We start from the raw sequence: 22,584 nt of genomic DNA, 5'->3' as shown, positions 1-22,584 counted from the left end.
TTGTTATGTGTGTCAACTACCCAACTTAAATTGTACAGCACCGCGTAACTTGTTGGCACATAGTAGATACTGATCTTTTACTCAAGCAGATAGTTCACCCATGATATATTTGGGGAAAAACACAACCTAACTGGGATGCTCAGTTATCTCTAGCACCTTTGCAGCATTACAGACACTGCAAAAAAAATAGGCCCAAATTCTCTCTGGAAATGATGTAAAATTTTGCCCCATTCTAATTTTTGGGGAGATCGTGCGTCGTGTGACACAAAAGCTTGCATTGATAGGCTGTTGCCATAGAATCTGAAAAGTTTTTGTGTTCCTTTTATGTAATTCAACCCTGATCGGAAAGAATAAAATGACAGGTCGGATAAGTTTTATTTGCTTAACACAGTAGAGTGTGGAATGAGTGTTTTGTTTAAGTGGAATAACACTTTTTTGGGGGAAGCAACACCTAATTAGGTGCCAGGTTCATTCTACAAATATATTACCTCAATATTAGTTTTTATTTTTACTTGTAAAAAGAAAAAGTTTTCCTAACAAATACCATTGTGATATCGAAAAATGTCATGCTTTTATAAAGCCTCAAGGAATGATTTCACATAATAATAATCTCTGCAATAGTAGCGGTTATGTTATCTCTTGTGTGATCTGCAAAAAAGAAAAATGGCTGCTTCTACTTTATTTTGTAAATCATATCAGTGCAGCATGGAAACCGCGACTGCACACATCAAAAACACTAGTTATGAAGATAATTATGCAAAACATATGTTAATTGGAATGCTTTTTCTCCATCTTAAAGGGGGACTGTCATCAACATATTTAACTATAATTAAATTCCTTCCTACAGTTTGTGCATTTTTGTTTTTTTCATTTAGTGTTATTGTTTTTGGAGATAATTGGTTTAAAAGTAAGGAGCTATTTTAACTTAGGGAAGCTGAAGTCTGTGAGAAAATGTGGCAAGCTTAGCATATTAATGAACTTACTGTCCCTAACATTCAAATAGACAACAAAAAAGCATAGAGCTATCACCAAAGAAACTAAAACTGAGAAAACATTATGTAACAGGGAAGAATAATCATTCCAATGTCATGTATACACATAAAATGAGCAAAATTGGAGATCCACTGTCCTATTATTTTTCCTATCTTTTTACTGTATGATGCAATAACTAGCGTAGCCCTTGTCTGCACTTATAGCTTCTGCTCTCTCTAATGGGTAGAGGTACGGACATAAAAACTAAGAGAAAGTTGGATTAGCCCAAGGGAAAATGGAGCGTTTAGTTGAAGATGATACGTTTTTAGTCGGCCAAACCTCTGAGGTTCCAAAACTTTTCTAATTGTATCTTCTTCTATGTTGGCCCAACAATAGGTATCAGCTTTAACTAAAGACAAAATAAAGGAGTTCCATTGTCAACTTCAACGAAGCTTAACGCATTTATAGTACCTAGATATAATAATTTCTGTGAGGAACCCCCTTTACACACTAGGGACGATCTCCAGTCCACCATGTTTTTAAGAAACAGAAGCCCTTAGGAGGATATATCTTCTGAACACTGGATATTTTACAAACCATTGGCAATGATAATCACATCAGCTATATGGCTTACACTTCAGATAGAATATTTTCCTTTTATATGTGACTTATTTTCCTATGTTCTTGCAGGAGAAGAGTCTCTTACCATGTTTGTGGATAAAGGGAAACTGAAGCGAGAAGCTGGAGTCCGCGGGAATGCTTCAGCCCCCACATTGGACACTTTACACCAACTCGCTGCTTCATATTTCATGGATCGGGAGAGTGCGCTGAGACAGCTGCACCACATTCAGATCACCACGGGAGCTATTAAGGTACGCAGAGCATAGGTTAATGAAGCTATTGCCTCTCTAAGTCCATCTAGCATAGTAGTGATTAACACCTCTCTGCTTTTAGAGGAGCAGTGATTCGCTATTCCTGCTGATGGCGGAGAGGTTCATTACGAAAGGTTACATTGGACAGCTGTACAAATCCCATGATGCAATGTGTTAGAGCTTTACTGGACTGGACCAAGCAGTCCTGGTAATTTAAAACTATTTGACATGTTTGCTCTGCAAGGGTTTTGGTTGTAAGAAAATTGCCTTACTGTTGATTATCTGAAGGAAGTTCATTATCCAAGCTATTCCCGGATGGTATTTTTAGATGGAATCAGGAAGCTAGCGGAATGCAGTATTCTTGTGATCTGGCGATAATAAAAATGTTTAGTTCTCCTGCAGCAGTGTACATAACATTTTCAGGTGCACATCCCTGTATTATAAGGTCTTGCAATATAATTTTGTTGCCTGGGGCACAGATAGATAAAAAAATGACTTTATGTCGCAGGAAACCACCTCTTGGATTTGTAACAGCTTAACTTAAATGCAATGATGTTCACCCTAGAGATCGTTCCAAGCTCAAATTCCATTCTAAGGAAAGTAATACCCTTCTTATTTCTTTAGGTGCAAAATAAATGGGTTTGAAAAAAGGGGGATTTACGAGGACTTAAAGAAACCGAGATTTTAGGGGGGTTTTTTAACAATATTTTTATTAGTTTTCCAAAATCAAAAGAGCAAAATCTAATCATTGTTGGAAAGAAACAATACAAGAAAAGCCAGCAAAAGCTAACAGACACAAGAGAATCGTCCCCTCAAAATCAGAACAAGTACATTTTCAGAGAAAATAAAAAAAGAACCCCAGACCCATCACAAATAACACCCACAGACAAAGACCCAAACCCTCCCCAATTCACCTCCTCATTTCTCCGCAGTCGCCCAGTCCCCAATCGTATTGGCGGCAGGCAAGTATGCCATGTAACATTTGCAACGGATACCTTTCTTGGATTTGATCCTTAAAACATCTGGTTTTAAGATATGTTAGTATCCTAAATTGCCAACATGTATACATTTTTTATGAACACCAAGGGGAGTCATCAAATCTGAGATAAAACAGTAATGCTATTTAATTATTTATTTATCATTTATACAGCTATGGCATCAACCAGAAGCATAGCTAGAACATTTCTTACAAATTTCCCTTAATTTCCTACAATTGCTTATGGTTGAACACATTTGAATGTAACTAGGAAGTTATAACACCTCTACCTGTACTGTGTGCATCGTTTTAGCATGAGCCTTTTGTGCTAGAAGTTACATACAACTGCAGAGTACGTACAAGACAGTACGTGGTGGCTTCACATACAACACAAGAGAAAACAATAGATGCAATTTTCATATTAATATCAATAAGGAATTAAGAAAAGCAGAAATAATACTTTGTACATAGGTGATAAAAATTTAAGAAACAGTGTAATATTGATGTTAACAATTTTACCTTTTTTTGTGTTCCAAAAGTGAATAATATGACCAAAGATTATTTCTTTTAACCTTCAGTGTTTCAAATCATCATCAGACCGAAAAAACCACAAAGATTTAAGATTTCCCAAAATTAACTTGTAATCGTTGTGTATCACTGGAGAATGTATAATTCTAGATTTAATGAAATCATTGTGTATGGGGTCCAAGAGGACTGACACCACCCTAGCTCCATATATTTATCCAGAAATACATGTTTCAAAAGATCTCTCATTTTCAAGTTATGTTCTAGAAGCATATATTTAGCCTTTCGTATTAGAGAAGTGTAAAGACTAATCTCAAATTAATTTGTACCTAGAAAATAATTAAGAAATGACCTTTAATGGATCACCGTACAGCTCATTTCTAAAAAGCATTAAATGAACAAAAGTCTATTTTTTGGCAAGAAAAAATGTCATGTGGTTTTCTAGCTCCAAGATGTTAATGAGGTAGCATTCTCTTGGTATTTTGAACGGAAGGGGTTAATGGAGCAGTGTATCAAGTATGAGAAAAGCTTCAGCAGCAACATTATTAATGGAACATTGGCCCCGTTAATGAACTTGCCACTCATTAAAAAGGCAGCCAGCTCCCTTATGTTGACAAAAATGAGCTGGTTAAGACCTTTTTATTTTTTGCTAGTTTCTTTTCTGCCGTTTTGCTTTGCTTCACTCTTTTGTTTTTGCGTACATTCGGCCATCTCACTTGCCCCCCAGTGCGTCCGTGGCATTTTTTGGCTTTGAAGAACTGTTTGGATGGCATAGACCCAAAAGTTGAATCCTAGCACGAGCGCACTTGGGTGCTTCGCTAACAGCTCGTGAGCCCACCCCTATCTTCACGACAGATGTTGCTGTCCATTAATGATGTTACCACCTGGTCTGTGATCACTCAAACAGGTCCAGAATTTCATGGGGATGCGGCTCCACTAGCAATCTCAGCTGTGATTCTCCATTCAAGACACTCAGAGCCATTAGGACCTATTTTGATGAGGATGGCTACTGTGTGCATGACCCTCGATTCGCTCAAAAATTGCATTGATTGTACAAAATTTGGGGATTAGAAAGGGGCTGTTGCAATCAGACCGCAACCACACTCTCAGAGATCATTAATTCCAGTGGCATTTGTTTAAATTAATCATGAGCATTTATTCTTCATTAGCAGTGAACTTGGAAAAACATTTTTAAATACCCACTTTGGGGCTTATTCATCAACCACTTTTATTTACCCTGTGACATCTTGCCTGCTGTGTTAGTTTATGGTATTATTAATCAGCGCAACTAAAATATTATACTGTTTTCTCAGTAAGCCGCGTAGGTTACATCAGGTTACATATCTGTTCGATAAATATGATGACCGTATAAATCTGATCAAATATGCTTTAAACGTCTTAAAATGTAGTGTTCTAAAGACCTAGGGACCTTGTAATTAAAAGCCGGATTTCCCTCTTGTTACTTTACAGGTAGTATTTTAAAGTAGTTGTGATGTGTGTTATACATAAGCATGCTTTTATAGCCGTTAGTTTTTCAAATCCATTTAATATATTATTACATTTATTTAGATAGAGCCAACAGATTCCGTAGTGCTGTTACAGGGTCAGTGAAAATAATTAACAAAGACAATTTAAAATGATATCAACAAATGTTAAAACACATGTCGGAAGAGGAGGAGATGGCCCTCCTCGTGCAAGCTTACAGTCTTTTTCTCTCTGAAACGTGTCATTCAGTTGTAATGCCATATTCTGCACATGCTTTATGTCAGGTGCTTTCTTGTCCCTGTTGTCTAGCAGGTAAGCAGATCAGTACCTGCTCCAGTTCTGGTCATTGTCGCTATGAGTGACTACTGTAGTTACTTCACGGCATCCTTGAGATTAGGTAACATTTCTCAACCATACTACAAACATTTATTAGAAACAGTATTTTACAACTGAGAACACCAAACATCAGTCTTTTTTCGTATTCAGTAAAAGCTGTATTCTGTTAAATGCCTTTACATTTTAAACTTGACTAGATATAAAAATGCCCCATGGTCTTCTCAGAAGGTTAAGACGCTCTGTTGAAGAGAGTCTTTAAAGCATACGGCACATTATGTGCATATGAATGAAGAAACCCGAACAGGTAAACTGATAAATTGACCGAAAAGTTGATTATCTCAGATGACAATGTTATGCCAGAAAGCTAGACGAGCAATAGTTGGAACTAACAGGGTATTGGGTTGTATATCAAAACACAGATTATCAGACTAGATGATGCAATGATTCAAAACTGTTCATGAAGGCATATTCTAGCACCTGTAAAAGAATATTTGAAGATGACCACTATTGCGGTCATTGCCGGTAACAGAATCCACCCAACGATAGTCTGAAGGCCCAATATTGTCAGTCAATTGGTAAAAAACATCAACATACCCTATGGATCTCTACAGGGTTTAAAGTTTTGAAGTTAAATGAACAAAATATGTATATTGAAAGTATTGGTAAGATGTAGAATGACTCCCATGATCTCATTAAGATCAATGTAAATATTTTCTGCACATACGTGTGGGTTGGGGCTTATTTGACAAACCTGGAAGTATCATCTGAGCAAAAACTGAAGCTGATGAATGCCCCGAGCAATTACAAATAATTACTCTGACCAAATATTCCTGTATAAATCTACTGGGAAAAAATATCTTTCCATAAAAAATTACAAAACCGGTCTGTTGTATTTTAGGCTATATATCCCTTTAATGAAGCTATCAATACGGGATGACTTGTTTGTTGAAAGTGCTTCCCGTATTGCAAGGTTTTAGATTAATCCCGTCTGTTAAATGCTTTCATGCCCTATGCCGCATGGAAGGTTTTGATGAATGTTAGCATTTTTTTGTCCCTAATAAAGAACACAAAGTATTGAGATATAGTGATTTATAACTGACATAGGAAGGAGTATGTGGTTTCATTAAGGGGCCTGCAATTATATCCGCTTACAGTATTTTTTTGAAAATAGTGTGGGATCCTAGCAACTGAAACACACAGGCACGGTAATAAATACTCTTGCTCTTTGCATATAGAAACATTCCTGGCAGTGAAATTAAACTGTATGGGATTAGTGTCTGGATCTAAAAATATTTAGAAGGAAATTTGATGGGAAATTGCTCCCTGAAGAATTAATTGCTACTCTACCACAACACCGCATATGATTTCTAGTGTTTAACCTGCTTGAAGGAACAGTGCACTGGATACAGTCGATGCACTGGATACAGTCGATGCACTGGATACAGTCGATGCACTGGATACAGTCGATGCACTGGATACAGTCGATGCACTGGATACAGTCGATGCACTGGATACAGTCGATGCACTGGATACAGTCGATGCATGTTGCACCGTCACGCGTGTTCCTGATATTAGAAATATAACCTGGACGTGCAGCTTCTGTGCTATAGACACAACCTTGCAAAGTCTTCCAACAGCAGCGGGATGCTAATTATGGGCACAGTACAAATTGTTTTTGGCACATTTTTCTTGCTCTGGTTCTCTGTAATGTTAATATCCTACTAGTTGGCTTTGCTTTTTACTCTTCTGAATTTCATGTTGTGACTTTGCCTTTGATTTTAGACCCTTCTCACACTGCTTATTAATATCACATATTTCCTGTCCAAAACTCTGAATAAACCACCTGCCATTGTGCTTTTGATTTGTTACTATTTAAGCTATGTCTACATGCATTAGTATTAACGAGGCAACTGATAATGTCATAATTTTGTGTGATTTAGACTGAGATGGTGCAGAAAGCCACCATTGTTTCTGTCACATAAAGTGTCTAGGCCTATAGACTGTAAGCTCGTTTGAGCACCTGTGGTCTCTGTTATGTCCTGTCTACCCATTGTACAGCGCTACGGAATTTGATGGTACTACATAAAACAATAAATAATAATAATTTACTCTATGGCCTATTTATAGGCCTGTCCTATTTACATTATGTTGTGTTGAGTCGGCAGGCGCTGCATGCCTTTAAGACACAGAGCAACAGGATATGACATCATATCCCAGTGCCCTGTAGTGAAGAATGCAGCTGCGGAGTAGGCGGTAAATACATCGCGGGCCAGTGCCCAGCTTGCTTGGAAAAAATGTCATCATTTTAATACTGTCCTCAAAATAACATTCTTTAACACCCCCCATAAAATAGCTCAAACAGACCGTATAAAACCTCATGTTAGTCAGTATTTTCAGGCACAATTTCCCTTTAAAATAGAAAAGGAACTCTGTACAGACAGGAGATTATGAGGTTATATCTAAACACTGTTGCAATGAGATCTATATTCTCTGATAATGAAGTTAACTGTGTAGAGATGGCCAACTGAGCTTCCCTACGTTCACTCCGAACAGATGGCTCACGCTATACAAGATCTAATACACGGGTATGTGTAACAGAGAAGAAACGTGCGTATTAGTGGCAGACCGCTATTATATTGAAGTATAACTTAGACGCCAAAGACAAACATTTAAAGAGAAGGGCAAGCAATACAGAAAACTTTGTATCTATAAAAATGACAAATCTGCTCTCACGATATTATTAAATAAGCAGCTGCAAGTTCTGGCTCTAAACAAGCTGGGTTAACCCTTGCTTGCAGGTATATATATTCTTGAAATCCATTCTAATCTGCAGTATCTGTTACAAGAAAATACTATTTTACGTGATGTAAGGATGTCTGTGTGGAACAAATTTGTTCAGAATGTTTTTTATATAGTCTGTATACAAACATACTTTGTTTAAAAGATCACCAAAGGCATTACAGTTCAGAGCGATTTTGCTATAAAGTATACTTACTATACTTACTGCCCCCACACAGATTACTCATACGCGATCTTCAAGAAAGTGAGGCAATATTTTTGTATTACAGTTAAATGGATGCCTAACAATGTCTGTTATTCAAAATAACCTTATATCAGTCCTTATATGCACCTTAAAGGTTATTATAAGTCACTGTTACCTGGAGCTGCAGAGAATTTTAATGCTCAGTATAAAAATGCAGATTAGAGTTATTCTTTGGGGCATAAGACTGTCCCTTTAATGCAATTTTTTTGAGTGTTGGCATTCAACAAATCTTGAAAGAGTTTGTTTTTTTATAATAAAAGAGAAATGAGAGTTGCAGAGGTATACTCAACTACAAGAAGAGTTTCTTCCCTATTCATGGATGGTTTTCAAGCATAATAACAAAGCACATCGGTACGACATCTTATTCTACTTTCTTCAGTTACTTATCCTTTACAATAACATGGAGATATGTTCTACGGACATCACAGTGCTCTCTTCCACAAGGCCAGCAAGGGAATTTGTAATATTTATACTATGGACATATGTTGAAGAGTACCCTAACATGATCGAACTCTGGTGACTTCATCACCAGGTTTAGCTCTTGACAGTTACAACCTAAAATCCCAAATGGAATGCATCATACTATATTGCATTTATTATATTATGCCAATTTGTTAGATAATAATTAAAAGAAGGTGAGACATAACAACCTATTTTTGCTTCTTTAGTAAAAGCATATGACCTAGGAACTTCTTGAACTTTCATCTTAGAAGAGGACGCACATGTAAGCACAAGATCATATGATTTAGTTCTGAAATTGGATACTGCTGAATGTTCGAAGGGTGGAAAAAAATTCAGCATGAACACAATCAGAACTACACATGTCAAAAGTTTGAGACCACGAGGGAAAACACTAAATGGTTGCCTAGTGGAGCCGAGCATGAGGCTGGGGAAGTATTTTCAAAAGAGAGAACAGCAAGTTCCAAACCATATGGGAGGCAACAATAAAATCGACTTGTATGAAATTCTTATTATAACTTAAGAAATGCATTTTATATAGAACGCTTTTCAACTATGACATGTTATCTACTACTGTGCGGCAGAATGAATCCCCAGGATAAGAAGGGTAGAAGATTTTAAAGTTCCCAGCAGACACACAAAAAAACGGTAAAATAAGCAAAATGTATAACAGTCTGGCACTGGTTATGAAATGGCAATTTAATGCTGCTCTTAATGTCAGCAGAATGAAAAGAATCACTTTAAAACAGTAGCTCGCAATCGCTATTAACGTAGAATGTGGGGACCGCATCTCACATCATCCTAACTATCCAAAAAAAAAAACTTTAGCTTTTTCTATTCTACTTTTTATAAAGAACTTGAAGCGGCTGTGATGATATATGTTCACAACATGCAGTGTCTAGAATAGGTCTAGAATAGGTACGGAAGACAGTGAGCACAGGAGACTTTGTAACACCCATCATAGTCTTTTTATAGCATGGTCAGCCGTTTCAAAGGTTCACACAGTAAGAGGAGGACTTTGCAGTCAATAGCACAAGAAGAGCAAGGATGCTTGTAAGACGAAGATCTTGAGAATGTCAACAGGCTGCAAACCAAAAGAAAAACACCTCATGATACCGACAGATAAACATAACCTGTGAGGAACCCATTATTTTTGCAAGGAAAAGTATTTTTAGCCGGAAACAAAAAAGCATTCCAGGTGACATTTTAGATGAAAAGTCAAAAAAAACTTGTAGAAGGCATGGGAGAAAATAGATATGGAATTTATCACTTTTCCAAAATCTAAAAGTTCACTACAATAAATCCATGTCATTGTGTTTGCAGATTAAAACCAGCAACGTAATACACCCACTTTATATGCAAGCTAAAGGAGCATCCGCTATGTAAATGATCTTATATATGGACATCTTGAATGGGTTTAAGCTGGCTGCAACAAATCAACAGCACACTAAACAATTCACACCATGCCAAACTTTTTAATAGGTTAATGTAATTTATTATCAAAATTCCATTTAAAAGAAAGCAAAATGTACCTTGGGATAGCTCAGTAGTAGATGTTCAAAGGTGAAATGCTTAGATCTGAGCAGGATTTAGATAGCAGCAAATATTCTATCACAAGCCTTTTATTATAGAAACTCTATAAATACTCTTTGATTAACTGGACTGGCTGCAAACTGAGTCCAACCAAGTAACACACAGCATCTAGATGAAGAAGAGTAACCACAATGCAACCTTGGGCCAATATACTATCCATCAGACTTATTCATCTGCTTTCAGGGCACAGGCTTTAGAGAGCCTATGTTTGACCATTCGTAATAATCAGAAAGTACTGACTTCCATTTCATGACAAACGAATTTACAGTTCTTGACCACCAGTACATTGCTAGAAAAAGGACAAGTCAGTATGCAGCTCCTTATTTACGCCACATCCCCGATACTCACCAAATGTGAGTAAAATTCGCTGTACAGTTTACCAAATGTGCAGTGTAACCCCTCTTATTTCCCCATGTCCACATTCATGCCTGCCATGCCTAAGCGTATGACATGTATTTAATATGTGAGTAAATGATAAATTATGAGAACAGCAGGAAGCACTGTCAAGAAGATGCTGACGATGCATAGTATAGAATATGCCTTGTCAGAATAGCAAGATTCTAATTGGATAATGTCACTACTTATGATGATAAATAGCCAATGGGAATGCTGCCAGCCACTTGGCTACATAAAATCCTTAATTTGTACAATAGGTGCCTCATTGTACATGGTTCTTGGACATGAAATACTCTAATTAGCTTCAGTGAAGGTTTTTCACAGACAGCATAAACATTAAAAGAAGTAACGGTTCACTTGGCCTCTGCATGAGAATTGGCTAAAGCTGATGTAAAATTAAGGACATTTGGCCCCCCAAAATAGGAATTCTATATAAATGTAAAACAGACATTATGAACGGGGTTTAAGTTCATCCAGTGAAACTTTGGAAAAAAGGATAATTAATCTTAAGTAATGGGAGGCATACCTGACAACACACTATATTGTCCTACCTACAGGACTGAACACTATGTCAGTGTTTTATATATAAATGAGAAAGCAGCGGGCGCAGCAAAGATATCGAAAACATTTTATAAATAGATTGTCTTTGAAAAAAGGATTGTCTAACTTTTAAACACATACATGTTTGTTGAAAGCACTTGGAAGTAATTGCCCGCTGTACAAGACAGCCTTTGTCAAAACTAAACAGCTGTCCATGTATAAACTGGATATAGAGGCAAAAGGTGATAATTGTTGAGCTTATTTGCATGCGCATACCCAGCATCCCTTGTGGTTGTGGCAGCACCATGAGATTTCTGAGGGAAAAACAAGTCTTGTCCTCTTCGGAGGAGGACCAGAAGATCCGACTCTCCTACAGGTCTTATGGCCGGGGAGGGGAGGAATTTGTGTTTGACATTTCCTTACGAGGATTTGTCAGATGAAGCACCTCGGGCTTCAAAAAAAACCAAAAAACCAGCTGGTGATTTGGCTATTGCACCTCTTACCTGAGTTTTGTCAAAGGCTGTCTTGTACAGAGGATCCAAGTGGATATAGAGGCAAACAGTGATCATTGTTAACTTTATTTGCATGTGCCTATTTCTGAGGGAAAAAACAAGCCGTCTGGTGTCTGTAGATGAGTGTTTAATAATGCTTCTACTATCCCCTTATTATTACCTTGCAATACATACTTTAAGATTTTTCAGATGAGGCCTTCTTGGGTCATCAAGTTTGCAGAAGCACTGCCTGTTGTAGAACCTCAGACCTTTTTTATATTTTTTTGGGCCTTGTCATATCTTCAGGATAGACCAGTTCCTACTTCATGCAGTCCTAAACTCTAAACCCTAAACGATTTCAGATTTAATTTCAAATTATCATCTCAAGAGCTTTGTATCCAAACAAACCGCGTAAATAGCAGGAACTTGTATCTACTTGATTTGAGGGTAGTCATTGTGTTCACACATGTAATTGTGCTAATGTGAAGTCTAAAAAGTACCGTTAAGGGTTGGCGAGTAAAAATATTGAAGGCCCATTGGCAAAATGGACAGCGCTGCTATCCATCAGGGCTGGCATGCCAAAGATTTCACAGAAGGTTCCAATCTCAGGTTCATCTAGGCATTGCTAGCAGGAACTACCTGTCTGTAGGCTCCATTAAATATTCCAAGATGTATTCTTGAGAAAATGGCGGGCGTTCAGAGGGTGGGCTCTAAATCATGTAATTTTCTGCATCTTTGTTTTCAGTAATTAGCAGCTGTTAATTATTCATTTATGATATTTCAGGGTGTAGCTCTGGGTCCTGTCAATAACATTTAAAATGATAACGCAGAGCTGTTGAGAGAAGCTGTAAGCCGAGAGCATCTCACCCTGGGTTACATAAGGGGCATGTTTCTTTGAAGATACTGGATCGATTTCAAGGCTTAGGGAAGAAGAAAAACGAAGATATGATTTCCTAAGATCCTGTACGACACAACAGCAGACAAAAAAAAACAGGGGGAAATGTAACTAAAGTCTATGTATAAGCAGATGGAAAATCACTTGGGGATACTTAACTTCAGCCCCTAGGCAAAATGTGTTCCTACAACAGAACTGAGAAACAGCAACTGCTATAAAGTATAAAAAGCTGAAACATACTTTTCCTATAGACTGAATGTCAGCATATAATACAAACCTTAGTTTAGTTTTCCTTTTTCCCTCAAGTGTGTTAACATAATGGTGGAATATTACGATGTCATGCTAAACTAACTAATTGTATAATCATTTAAAGTATAACAAAGGGGGGGGACGTATTACGAGATAATATCCATCAATGTATCATCTTAAGTAAAGGTGTCTCCAGTTTTCACAGCCATCCATGCATTCCAAGTACAACCACAATAGACTCATTACCTGATAGATTACGCTAAATAGCTTAGTGATATATGACAAATTATCATATGATCCACCGCACAGAACATTTTCCAAAGTTAAAGACACATTCATTTAATGTCCAATCTATTCCACATTTAAATAATTGCCTGTCTGTAAATATCATATTGGTAGTACTTTTCTATCCCCATTTTAAGCAAAAAACTGTCATAAATTAGTTAAAATATAATTGAAGGAACATATAAAAGGCTTTGTAAAATTGAAAATTCGCAAGGTCGGTCAGCATAAATATTCAACACCTATGATTTAAATCAAAAGCATCAAAGAACAAAAACATTATAGTATGAATTATTAATAAGGCAGTCCAGTGGGTCAAATGGCTACCAAAAATATAATAGGATAGGTGATCCAAGGGGTCATATAAGAAACTCACAGCCTACATGGAAAAGGGCCTAAAGATCTTAGCAATCAGATTTATGCATATTGAGCAAGTGCCCACCCCTGCTGCCTTAACTTCAGAGTACAGCAGTCAGCACTTGAACAGAAAAATAATTCAAGAAGACATAATAAGATGGGACTCCAACATAGATCTCAAGTAATATAGTAGTTAAGTACAGCTCCATGAGAGCTATATATTAGAGCATGCATCTAGCCAGACAGGTACCAAAATAGCATTAGATTTATCAGGAAGACAGTGCTATTCCACAAGTATATATGGTTTGGGATTTTTCTTAGATTGTGACACAACAATGGATGTTACAGTATCGTTCTCAAGGAAGCAGAAATCTTAAGAAGCTTGCGATACCTTTTTTTGAGGACTGATGTTCATAGGGGCCCCTACTTCAGATATAATTGGATTATCACGATTGAAACAGAAGAAATTACACAATTCATCGAGATCTGATATCTTGACAATTCACATGGCTTGTCATCTTATTGTGTAAATGTTGCACCACAACAGTAATCACAGGTTAATTTGTGGGAGCATGACCTTCTACCAGGACCTATAAGTGATTAGCTGAATTATTGAAGGAGCACCAAGAACAAAAACTTGGTTCCCACTCAGTTACTATAAGAAAAGAACCGTTCAGCCCAACTAGTCTGGTTATTTAAATAGAGAAAAGATCCCGTGAGTGACAAATGTGTACTGATCCTCTTTAAAAAATACCTCACCATTGGAGCTTGCTTATGGTAAAATTAGGGAAATATTAGTGATCATTAGTTCCAGCCATACATACACCCTCCTCTTCCTCTTTCAGGCATTACGTTTAAAAGACTTGAGGTCTGGTAGCTGGAGGAGAAATGACCATAGACCTTAAGGCCCAAGTGAGATCAATCAGTTTCTCTGTAGGTCAACATAGCAGTGAGTTTTAATAACTTGAAGCAAGTCTCCTTGAGGCACCGATAAAGAATCACTGCCTAATGATATGCTCAATTCCATTGGTATTCAAACAAAACAAAGAAGAGATCAAAAACTTTTTGCCTTCAGCAAGTTAAGTAAACAGGTACATTTTCCCAAATGAACATATGACAAATTCAAACACGTTTTTATAAATTTATATATATTTAAAAATATGTATTAATGTATTCTGTCATTGATTTACTCTATTAATATATAACCAGATTCTAGCACAGCAACAAACATTTCATAGGGAGAATGTTTTAATGCTGTAGATTTCATAGCAAAAAGCGTATTGTTTGCGCTTAAGCTTCCTATTGTCAAACGGAAGTAACTGGATTCTGATCATAAAATTGCTATACAATGTTGTTACACTATTGATGAGTTGAAAAGAAACACAGAACTATGAATTTTTCCATGTGGTCAAAAAATGAGATGTTGCTTCATTGTTTCATATTTGATGTTCAATGGAGCCATTCACCGACCTGGTTAATTATAAGGATAGGTTAGCAAATTAATACATTTAGGAGGATCACTGTCTGTTTCCTTGTGATCTGCAGATGGCCTGACTGCGGTGACCCAGTATGATATGCTCTGGGTGTTCTCTTGTTGACAATCTTGAGGGCTCATTTTGAGAATCTACATTCTTGATGTTTCATGTAAAACTCCCCTAAGGCAGTTTTGTGTTAAACAGAACAAGTTTTAGTTATATCATGGAAGTACTATTAAATGCGTGTTACGTAATATACATTAAGCATTTCTGATAGTTCTCACTTCTGACACTCAAGGAAATGTATTCTATTCTGTTTTGGGGTTTTTTTCATAAAAAAATATAAAGAATAGTCATATAAAGAATACAATGAGTCAGTGGTATCATTGCGCTACCCAATGTCTTATGGAGGCTGGAAGTTAATCTCTGTGGGTTTTCTGTGTCTGTGACATCAAGAAATACCTACTTATCGACCTCCAACTCTCCTTGATCCAAGAAGTAGCATCATGGCAAATGGTTTACATTCTAGTTTATCAATGGTAGATTTCCATTTTACTTACTTTGAAGATCAGAAAACCATTATTCACGGTCACCCTTGCTGAAAAGGTCTGCATTTCTTAAAAAAGTTTATTAGTTTGGAAAGCAGGGGTGTTCCAGAGCTATAGGCTGTATCATGGGTAGTCTGACTCAATGAGTGAGTGACAGTTTCATATATATATATATATATATATATATATATATATATATATATATATATATGTTATTGCCAAAGGCTGTGTGTCATTTGCTCTTTTCTTTTTTCAATTGTGTTTAACACTGATAACTCTCGTTTAATTCATTTTGGCTTCAAGTTTTATGATAAATTATATAGTTATTTCTGGGATGTAGATGTGACAAAAATGTGGGCTAGCTTTTATACATTGTGAAATGATTTTAATATAAAATTTAAAGTCAGTTGACCCTGAGGAGCTCTAGTCTCTATAGAGACAAGGCTCAGGATCCAGTACATGAAACCCCTAAAATAACAGCAGGCAGCACACAGTTATGGTTTCACTTTGTATTTGCATTTATTTTTTTCCATTTTCTAAAAACATTTACAGATCCATAGTTACACAGTGATGACCAGTGAGTGTGATTGAATGAGGTGTTTTATAGGTGTGATGAGAGCGATTGTGTTAACGTACAGGTTACTTCACTAAATATATTAGCATTTTATAAAGCAATTCCTTTTTTCTATAGACACTGAAGGGCAGGCTTAAAAATTAATATATTTTTTCTTTCCTTTTTCTTTTGCCTTAGGCTGCACTCCCTATTCTTGCTTATCGGTTCTGTGCCCTCTGTTACACTTGGGAAAACTATATGTGGCTTATTTAACTTAGTAGACCTGACCAAGTTTCAGCTTGTTTTGTGTTGTATCACTTTTTTGATAAAAAGAATTGCAAAGCTAGAAAGATATCACGTAGAAGGGGAAGTATTCGTTATTTGTAGTTTCTCTAAACTTTTGGGTAATACATGTTCCACTCTGCTTCATTTTGATACTTTTTCTTGGTTTGAGAAGCAATTGTAATTGGAAGTTACCTCCTCCACATTCCGGATTCTTTGTTCCAGCAGACTCTCCATGGACAGCATAAGAATTTGGATAATCCCGTGATGTTACAGGACGCGACTCCATTTGTTTGCTTTAAATTGCATGTACTGTGAAAGAATGAGAATAAGACTCTTGTTTTAGGATGCTTGAGTGGTAGATGCTCATTATACACATAACCAACAGCAACAAAAATATGTTGTTGGCTGATAAGCCCTAGCAAGAACTAAAACATGTTTGAACCTTTTTTTTAAGTGATGGAACTGCTCAACAATTTGATGGCTTCGGTCAAACAAACATCCAACTTGTAACCAAAGCAGAAGGCACAGTTTTAGATGAAAAGACAGTTATGTTTTTCTTGCCTGAAGAAAAGCTTGCGTATCTAAGATTTTCGGTGCACATTCTAAAAATGTACTCCCCCTTATCTGTAATATGAGTGTAGAGTCCAGCTACTGTACTGTTGAACACAAATTCCCATGATGTTTAGCTGGTATGGAAGAAAGCTGGTATGGAACTTGCCTATGACAACCTAAGCATCATAGGAATTCACATGAAACAGATTAATTATTTTTTTTTTTGCGCTTTTACGAGTAGCATTAATCTGGACCTATAAAACAGGGAGTTGGTTTTCATGTCTATATTCCTATAATAAAAAAATAAAAGCACTTAAATAGCAAGATTTAGTGTCTAAAGTTAAAAGTCTGACGTTTTTTAAAAACTTATTTATGGATGTGTGTGTGTTTAGGGAAAAAACATGTTAGTGTAGAAAGAGATAAAGATTGACCTTGAATATAGCTGTGCTATGGACCATTTACAAGTTTTTTCTGTATTTCATAGATGCTTCGTACTCCAGAGGCTACTTTGCTAATCTCTAAGGTACTGAGTGACAGACACCATGATGGCATAAACCACCTTTGATGTTGTCTACATAGTTACGATTTGCCTGTGCTATTTTGTGGTGTTGTGGTTTCAAGTCCTTTCAGAAGATGTTGTAGGTAGTGGACCATGGGCCGCCAACTGTTCTAGGACCTTTACTTTGGTCCTCATGTAGATAGTGGTTGTAAAAAGATATTGTATGCACCTATGCACATTCAAGGAGATGGAGAGGAAGGTGCGCAGAAAGTACTTCAAATGCTGTGCACTATAAACTAAATCTTTATTTTTTCAGATATTGAATTACCAAAAACCATAAAATAGAAAAATGGGTAGCAACCGTTTTCTTGTTTTTAATATGACATCCAATGTTCAGTAATTCCACAAGTACATTTACAAGGCACTACATGTTATTGTTAAGAAAGTGTCACAGAGAGTGGATCTGATTAAGGTACCTCGCAGCTAGCAAAATGACAGGTAATAAGATGGTAATGTGCAGTCAATTTACTTCTAAGGACGACTGAGTGCAATGCTCATTTCCTAATATTCTATATCTATTATGATTTTGGAGCGGATCTTGCTCCTTATTTTCTAGACTCTGTCTGGTTATTTGGATGTGTTTGAGAAATAATCTTGAGATTTATAGAAGCTCCCCCCCCACCTAATTTCGCTTTGCAATTACCTTTCTGCCGCTGTTGCCGGGTATTTTGGATTAGCATTAAAAATAAACCGAAACTCATTCAAAGTAATTAAAGTAAAGGAAACAAGCAGGGAAAGGTGGTCATAAGGGGGGATGACTAAGTGATGATGTAGCCCTGGAGTATCGACCATCTGTAATTAAAGAAGCAGGTTCTAGTTGTTACACGATTCTGCTTCGATTACCTTCACTTTTGGGATCATAATACCTCTGTGGTTGAAACCCTGAAGCAGTGAAGGGGAGGGTGGTTTGACCGGCTCCATATGCTTTATCATAGGATGCTGAAGGCTTGTTCAAGTCCTTTGTGCAAATGTTCGGTGCAATAAAAATGTCCCTCTCTCCCTTTAACCACCTATTCTATTAGATCTTTGGCTGCCATTGAACACACTGGGCTCCTTGTTAAATTATTCCATATCTGTGTCTGTTCCCGTAGTCTATCTTTTGATCTGCATGGCAAATTTTGAACATTTATGCCCTCTGATCTTTGAAATTTTAATTTCTACATAACCGTTTATGCGTACTTAAATATTTTATTTGTCTTATGTTGTCTCAATGTGTTCTGATATACAGGTTTAGCCGCTGAGTACATGTTTCATTAGGGGATGATTGTGAATTGTAAATAAAATTATTCTGCCTGCAAGTATGTAAGTATTGATTTAATATTTATTGCTGAGACTATACGGCTTACCGTTCTCCCATCCACGGGTAGGATTTGAACTTCCAGCTGCTAATTAGAAAAGGCAACTTTTTGCAATTTGTCTTTCTCACACAGAAGGTTAATCCAAACTTTCAGTATTAAGAGCCGCCTACGAGATCTCTAGCAAACAAAACAGCATTTTAGTATGACCTTGACCTCCATAGAGGCTCGCAACATACCCTGTTAAATGCACAAAATACTGTATTTATTTGTACATAGAAACAATTTCTATGGCTCGATTTCCTCTCATACCTGAATAGTTAAACCAGAGACATGTACTTTTTAAAATTCCAGCATTGTTCTTTTAAATGTGTTACTTTTTTTTCTATTGTTTTTGTATTCCCAAACTTTTTAAGTGTTTAATCCTCAGTAGCTCCAAACTCTCCACAATGGAGCTTTTCTTTATTTCCATCATAGTCAATGAGTGTCTCTTTTTACTGGCTTTAAACTTGTTCTTTTCTTTGGGCCAAAACTTGAAAGCTTTGTTGCTCATTGCTTAATGGCTCCCAAAGACAGATGGGAGAAAAAAAATGCAGTCTTTAGGTGCCAAGAGGAGGAGATGCAATCGTAAAACCACCTTGGTTGAGTTGGGTCTGAGTGACCTCCCCCCTGTTTGTTAATTATTTTCATGATAATTTTTTAAATATATATTTTCTGAGTTGCAGGTCAGGGCATGTGAGTTGTCATTTAAAACATATGCCCTCATCTGCAAAATTTGAAAGTTGTGTTCACTGACATGTTGCAATGCAAGCGTAAACAACCAAGGGCATGCAATTTGAGTTGCATACGGTCTATAAGATGAATCCTCAATTAGTGAATAGACCCCTGTGAGTGTTTTTGCCTGTGTGGTATTTATAAAGGTTAACATACTTGATATTCCTTTATATGTTCATACCCAGGTAGTATGAAAGCTCTAGAAGTTTCAGAACGGATTGCTCTGTAGAATTGAACCCTTGAAAGCATTTTCTAATTACATGTTTGCTTCAGAAGGTATAGAAGAGTTTCCTTAGTAACATTCATCCAACTTTAGAAACGCATTGAAGGAACATTCTTTTAGAACCAATGCGACTTGAATTACAGCGGATGTAAAGACCTGCAATTCACAAGTGCTACATCGAGAAATGGTTTCCTTAATGAAGCGGAACATTAATTTTTCCAAGCGCAAGATAAAAGCCTATGTTGGAGTCCTATGATGACTGTTTTGACATTAGTCAAGTATGTCAGGGATAGAAATTTTGTGTGATCTCAGTTGCTGGAAGTACAACACTCGCTCTATTGTAGTCCATATTTCTGGCATTCGAGCATGCATGTAACTCTTGCAAGATTCGCATGTTGGGAGTTGTAGTCCACAGTATCTAATATGTTAGCTGTTCCATAAGGCAAGCCATGAGCGCTGGGAGTTTCACTCCACAACTGCTTCAGCGCTAGAGTTTACTTATCTCAGCACTACACCAGAAATCATTAAAACGAGAAAAGAAATATATTCACCAATGTACAGAAATATACTTTCTGCCCTTTAGGGATTTTAAGTGCCCATGGCCATTGTGCTCCCTGGTTAGTTATAAAAAAAAAATATTCCAGTAACAATATCAATAAGATATAAGAACAATATCAATCAGATATAAGGTCCTTAACCTCTTAGCAGCCAAAGGTACTACCTTTGATTAAAAAACAGAGCTTGTTCAAGTCCCTTCTGGTGTTAAAAAGGTTAAGCCTCTATAAAGCAGTTTCCAAAAAAATATACTGCAGAATTACAATCCATCTCAGTTACAAACCTCACATCTACATGCTTATAGCAAACAGTTATAAATAGTCCAAAATTAGAGCAATTTACTTAGGGAACATTAATGCAGATGTATCTGCCCTTCTTTGTTGAACAAGTACTCAAGAACCCGCTGATTGCATTTCTCTTTTTTAAATGATGGAATTCATTGTAGACCCAGGTTTTCTAAGCAGCGTTAAGCCTTGGAAGAGCCCATCAGTCACCTTACTACATAGCTCTATTTTAGCGGGTCGTAGATTAATAGATGCTGAAACTAAGAGCATTAGACATAAATATCTTTTGAAGAGCAATTCAATGAGCTTTTATAACCATTAGAGGACAATCACAGATGATGTCAATCAAAACAGAATTTAAATGCAGTAGTGGTTGACTTGGGAGAAGAGTAGAATGGAAGCTGCTCAGTGTGCAGCCTTCTCAGCCACTTAACAAAAAGACCTTTAACTATCACTAGCATGTATTTGCTGGAAATTACACCGCCTTAAGTCTTACAGTTAAATGCCAGAAATAAAACTATATTTCAACACAAAAAAGCTAAAAAAAAGAGGAGGGAAAGAAATAAAAGTGCTATCCTTAAGTGGTGTATGTCTTTATGGCTATAATTATCATTACCATTTATATGTGCCGTAGCACCCAGCTCAGAATCCTGGTACAATCATTTGGTTGCTAATGTGAATGATGCATCATGTAGTATAGAGAGGTTAGTGATCAGACATACAAATCACACTTTACCATACACATGACTCTCAGCCACACAGATCACACTATCACACACACTGCTCTCAGCCCCACAAATCACTTTCAATCACACAGACACTACACCCAGATTCCACTCTCAGCCACACAGGTCACACAACACTCTGCAAAACAGATCACATCCCTTCAGCCAGCCAGCTGCCTCCAGTCACGGGAATAGAGATACCCTTTGCCAATTGGAGCTTGGTTCCATGTGTGGAATCCAGAATGCACCTATCTGGAGATGTCTCTGTATGTATGTGGCTACATATCTATAAATAATGTGTGTATGCATGTACATACATTATGCCTTTGCATGTCTTTCAATATATGCTTAGCAACAGAAGGAAATCAAATATGTTTTTTATAGTGGGTTGTCCAGAATTTTCTACAAAAATACATTTTATTTTAATGAGTAGCCAAGAACTTGCCAATGCACAGACACTTTGGCATAATAAATAATGTCATTAGAGGTGGCCCCTTGTAACACTGTTGCACCAGGTCCCACTTGATTATGATCTGCCATGTCCTAAGCAGTTACAAACCAACTTTAATCTATACTTATTCAACTGCTGAGTGTTATGAGAAAGGATGTTACATTGCAGGGATACTGAGGTTTATTCTCTAAACTGTTAGTTGGGGGACTTCACTTGGAGCATTTTATCTCCTTGACTTAAATATGCATTACAGTTTGTCAATCATGGAGTTATCTCCATTCCTCCCTACCTGTATCAACCAATGAACAAGAATCAGCAACTAACCAACAGAGGAAGGATAACAATGAGGAGATCTGGCAAATACCAGGAATTAGAAATTAAGCTGTTTCCATTAAATACAAAGAGGTGGGTTATAATGCATATATTATGCACACTGAACTTTAAAATCTATGGTTTGGTAAAAGTGACATATTTTTAGGAAGCTTTTAAATATTTGTATTCCAATAAAATTCTAATGATTTGTGGCATTGAGGTCCACTGAGGAAGATACTTTAGGTTGTGATTTTTAACATTTTGTAAAGGCATTAGAAGGAAACCAGGGAGGTGTTAATAGAGGTCTCTGTACAAAATCCACCATCAATTGCAGAGAAGCCTGATTTTCATTAATATTTAGCCAAAAAACCCAAATCCAGATGATCTGTTTGCATAGATGTCTTTTTACTGAACAAGTTCCATGTTTTGTTGGTAGCAGTGATGCAATTAGAAAGATGTGATCATAAACAATGCCAATGCTAGCTGTGTTGGTAATGAGGTTTCGGTGATGACACATTTCAC

The 22,584-nt window shown here is 36.8% G+C and overlaps 1 protein-coding gene across 1 annotated transcript in view; it reads left to right on the top strand.

Moving 5' to 3' along the window:
- The window catches only part of LOC149288426 (BMP/retinoic acid-inducible neural-specific protein 2-like), a 65,082-nt gene that overhangs the window by 17,493 nt on the left and 25,005 nt on the right, over positions 1–22,584 (top strand). The window contains exon 3 of the mRNA XM_089491634.1: positions 1,663–1,844. Coding sequence (XP_089347760.1) covers positions 1,663–1,844 — 182 coding nt within the window. The remainder of the gene's footprint in view (positions 1–1,662; positions 1,845–22,584) is intronic.

Source organism: Sceloporus occidentalis, unplaced genomic scaffold, assembly GCF_023333645.1.
Source record: "Sceloporus occidentalis isolate IW3139 unplaced genomic scaffold, rSceOcc1.0.p SCAF_51, whole genome shotgun sequence".
Classification (NCBI taxonomy): domain Eukaryota; kingdom Metazoa; phylum Chordata; class Lepidosauria; order Squamata; family Phrynosomatidae; genus Sceloporus; species Sceloporus occidentalis.
The sequence above is the reverse complement of the archived record's forward strand: the minus strand, read 5'-3'. Positions and strand labels throughout refer to the sequence as shown.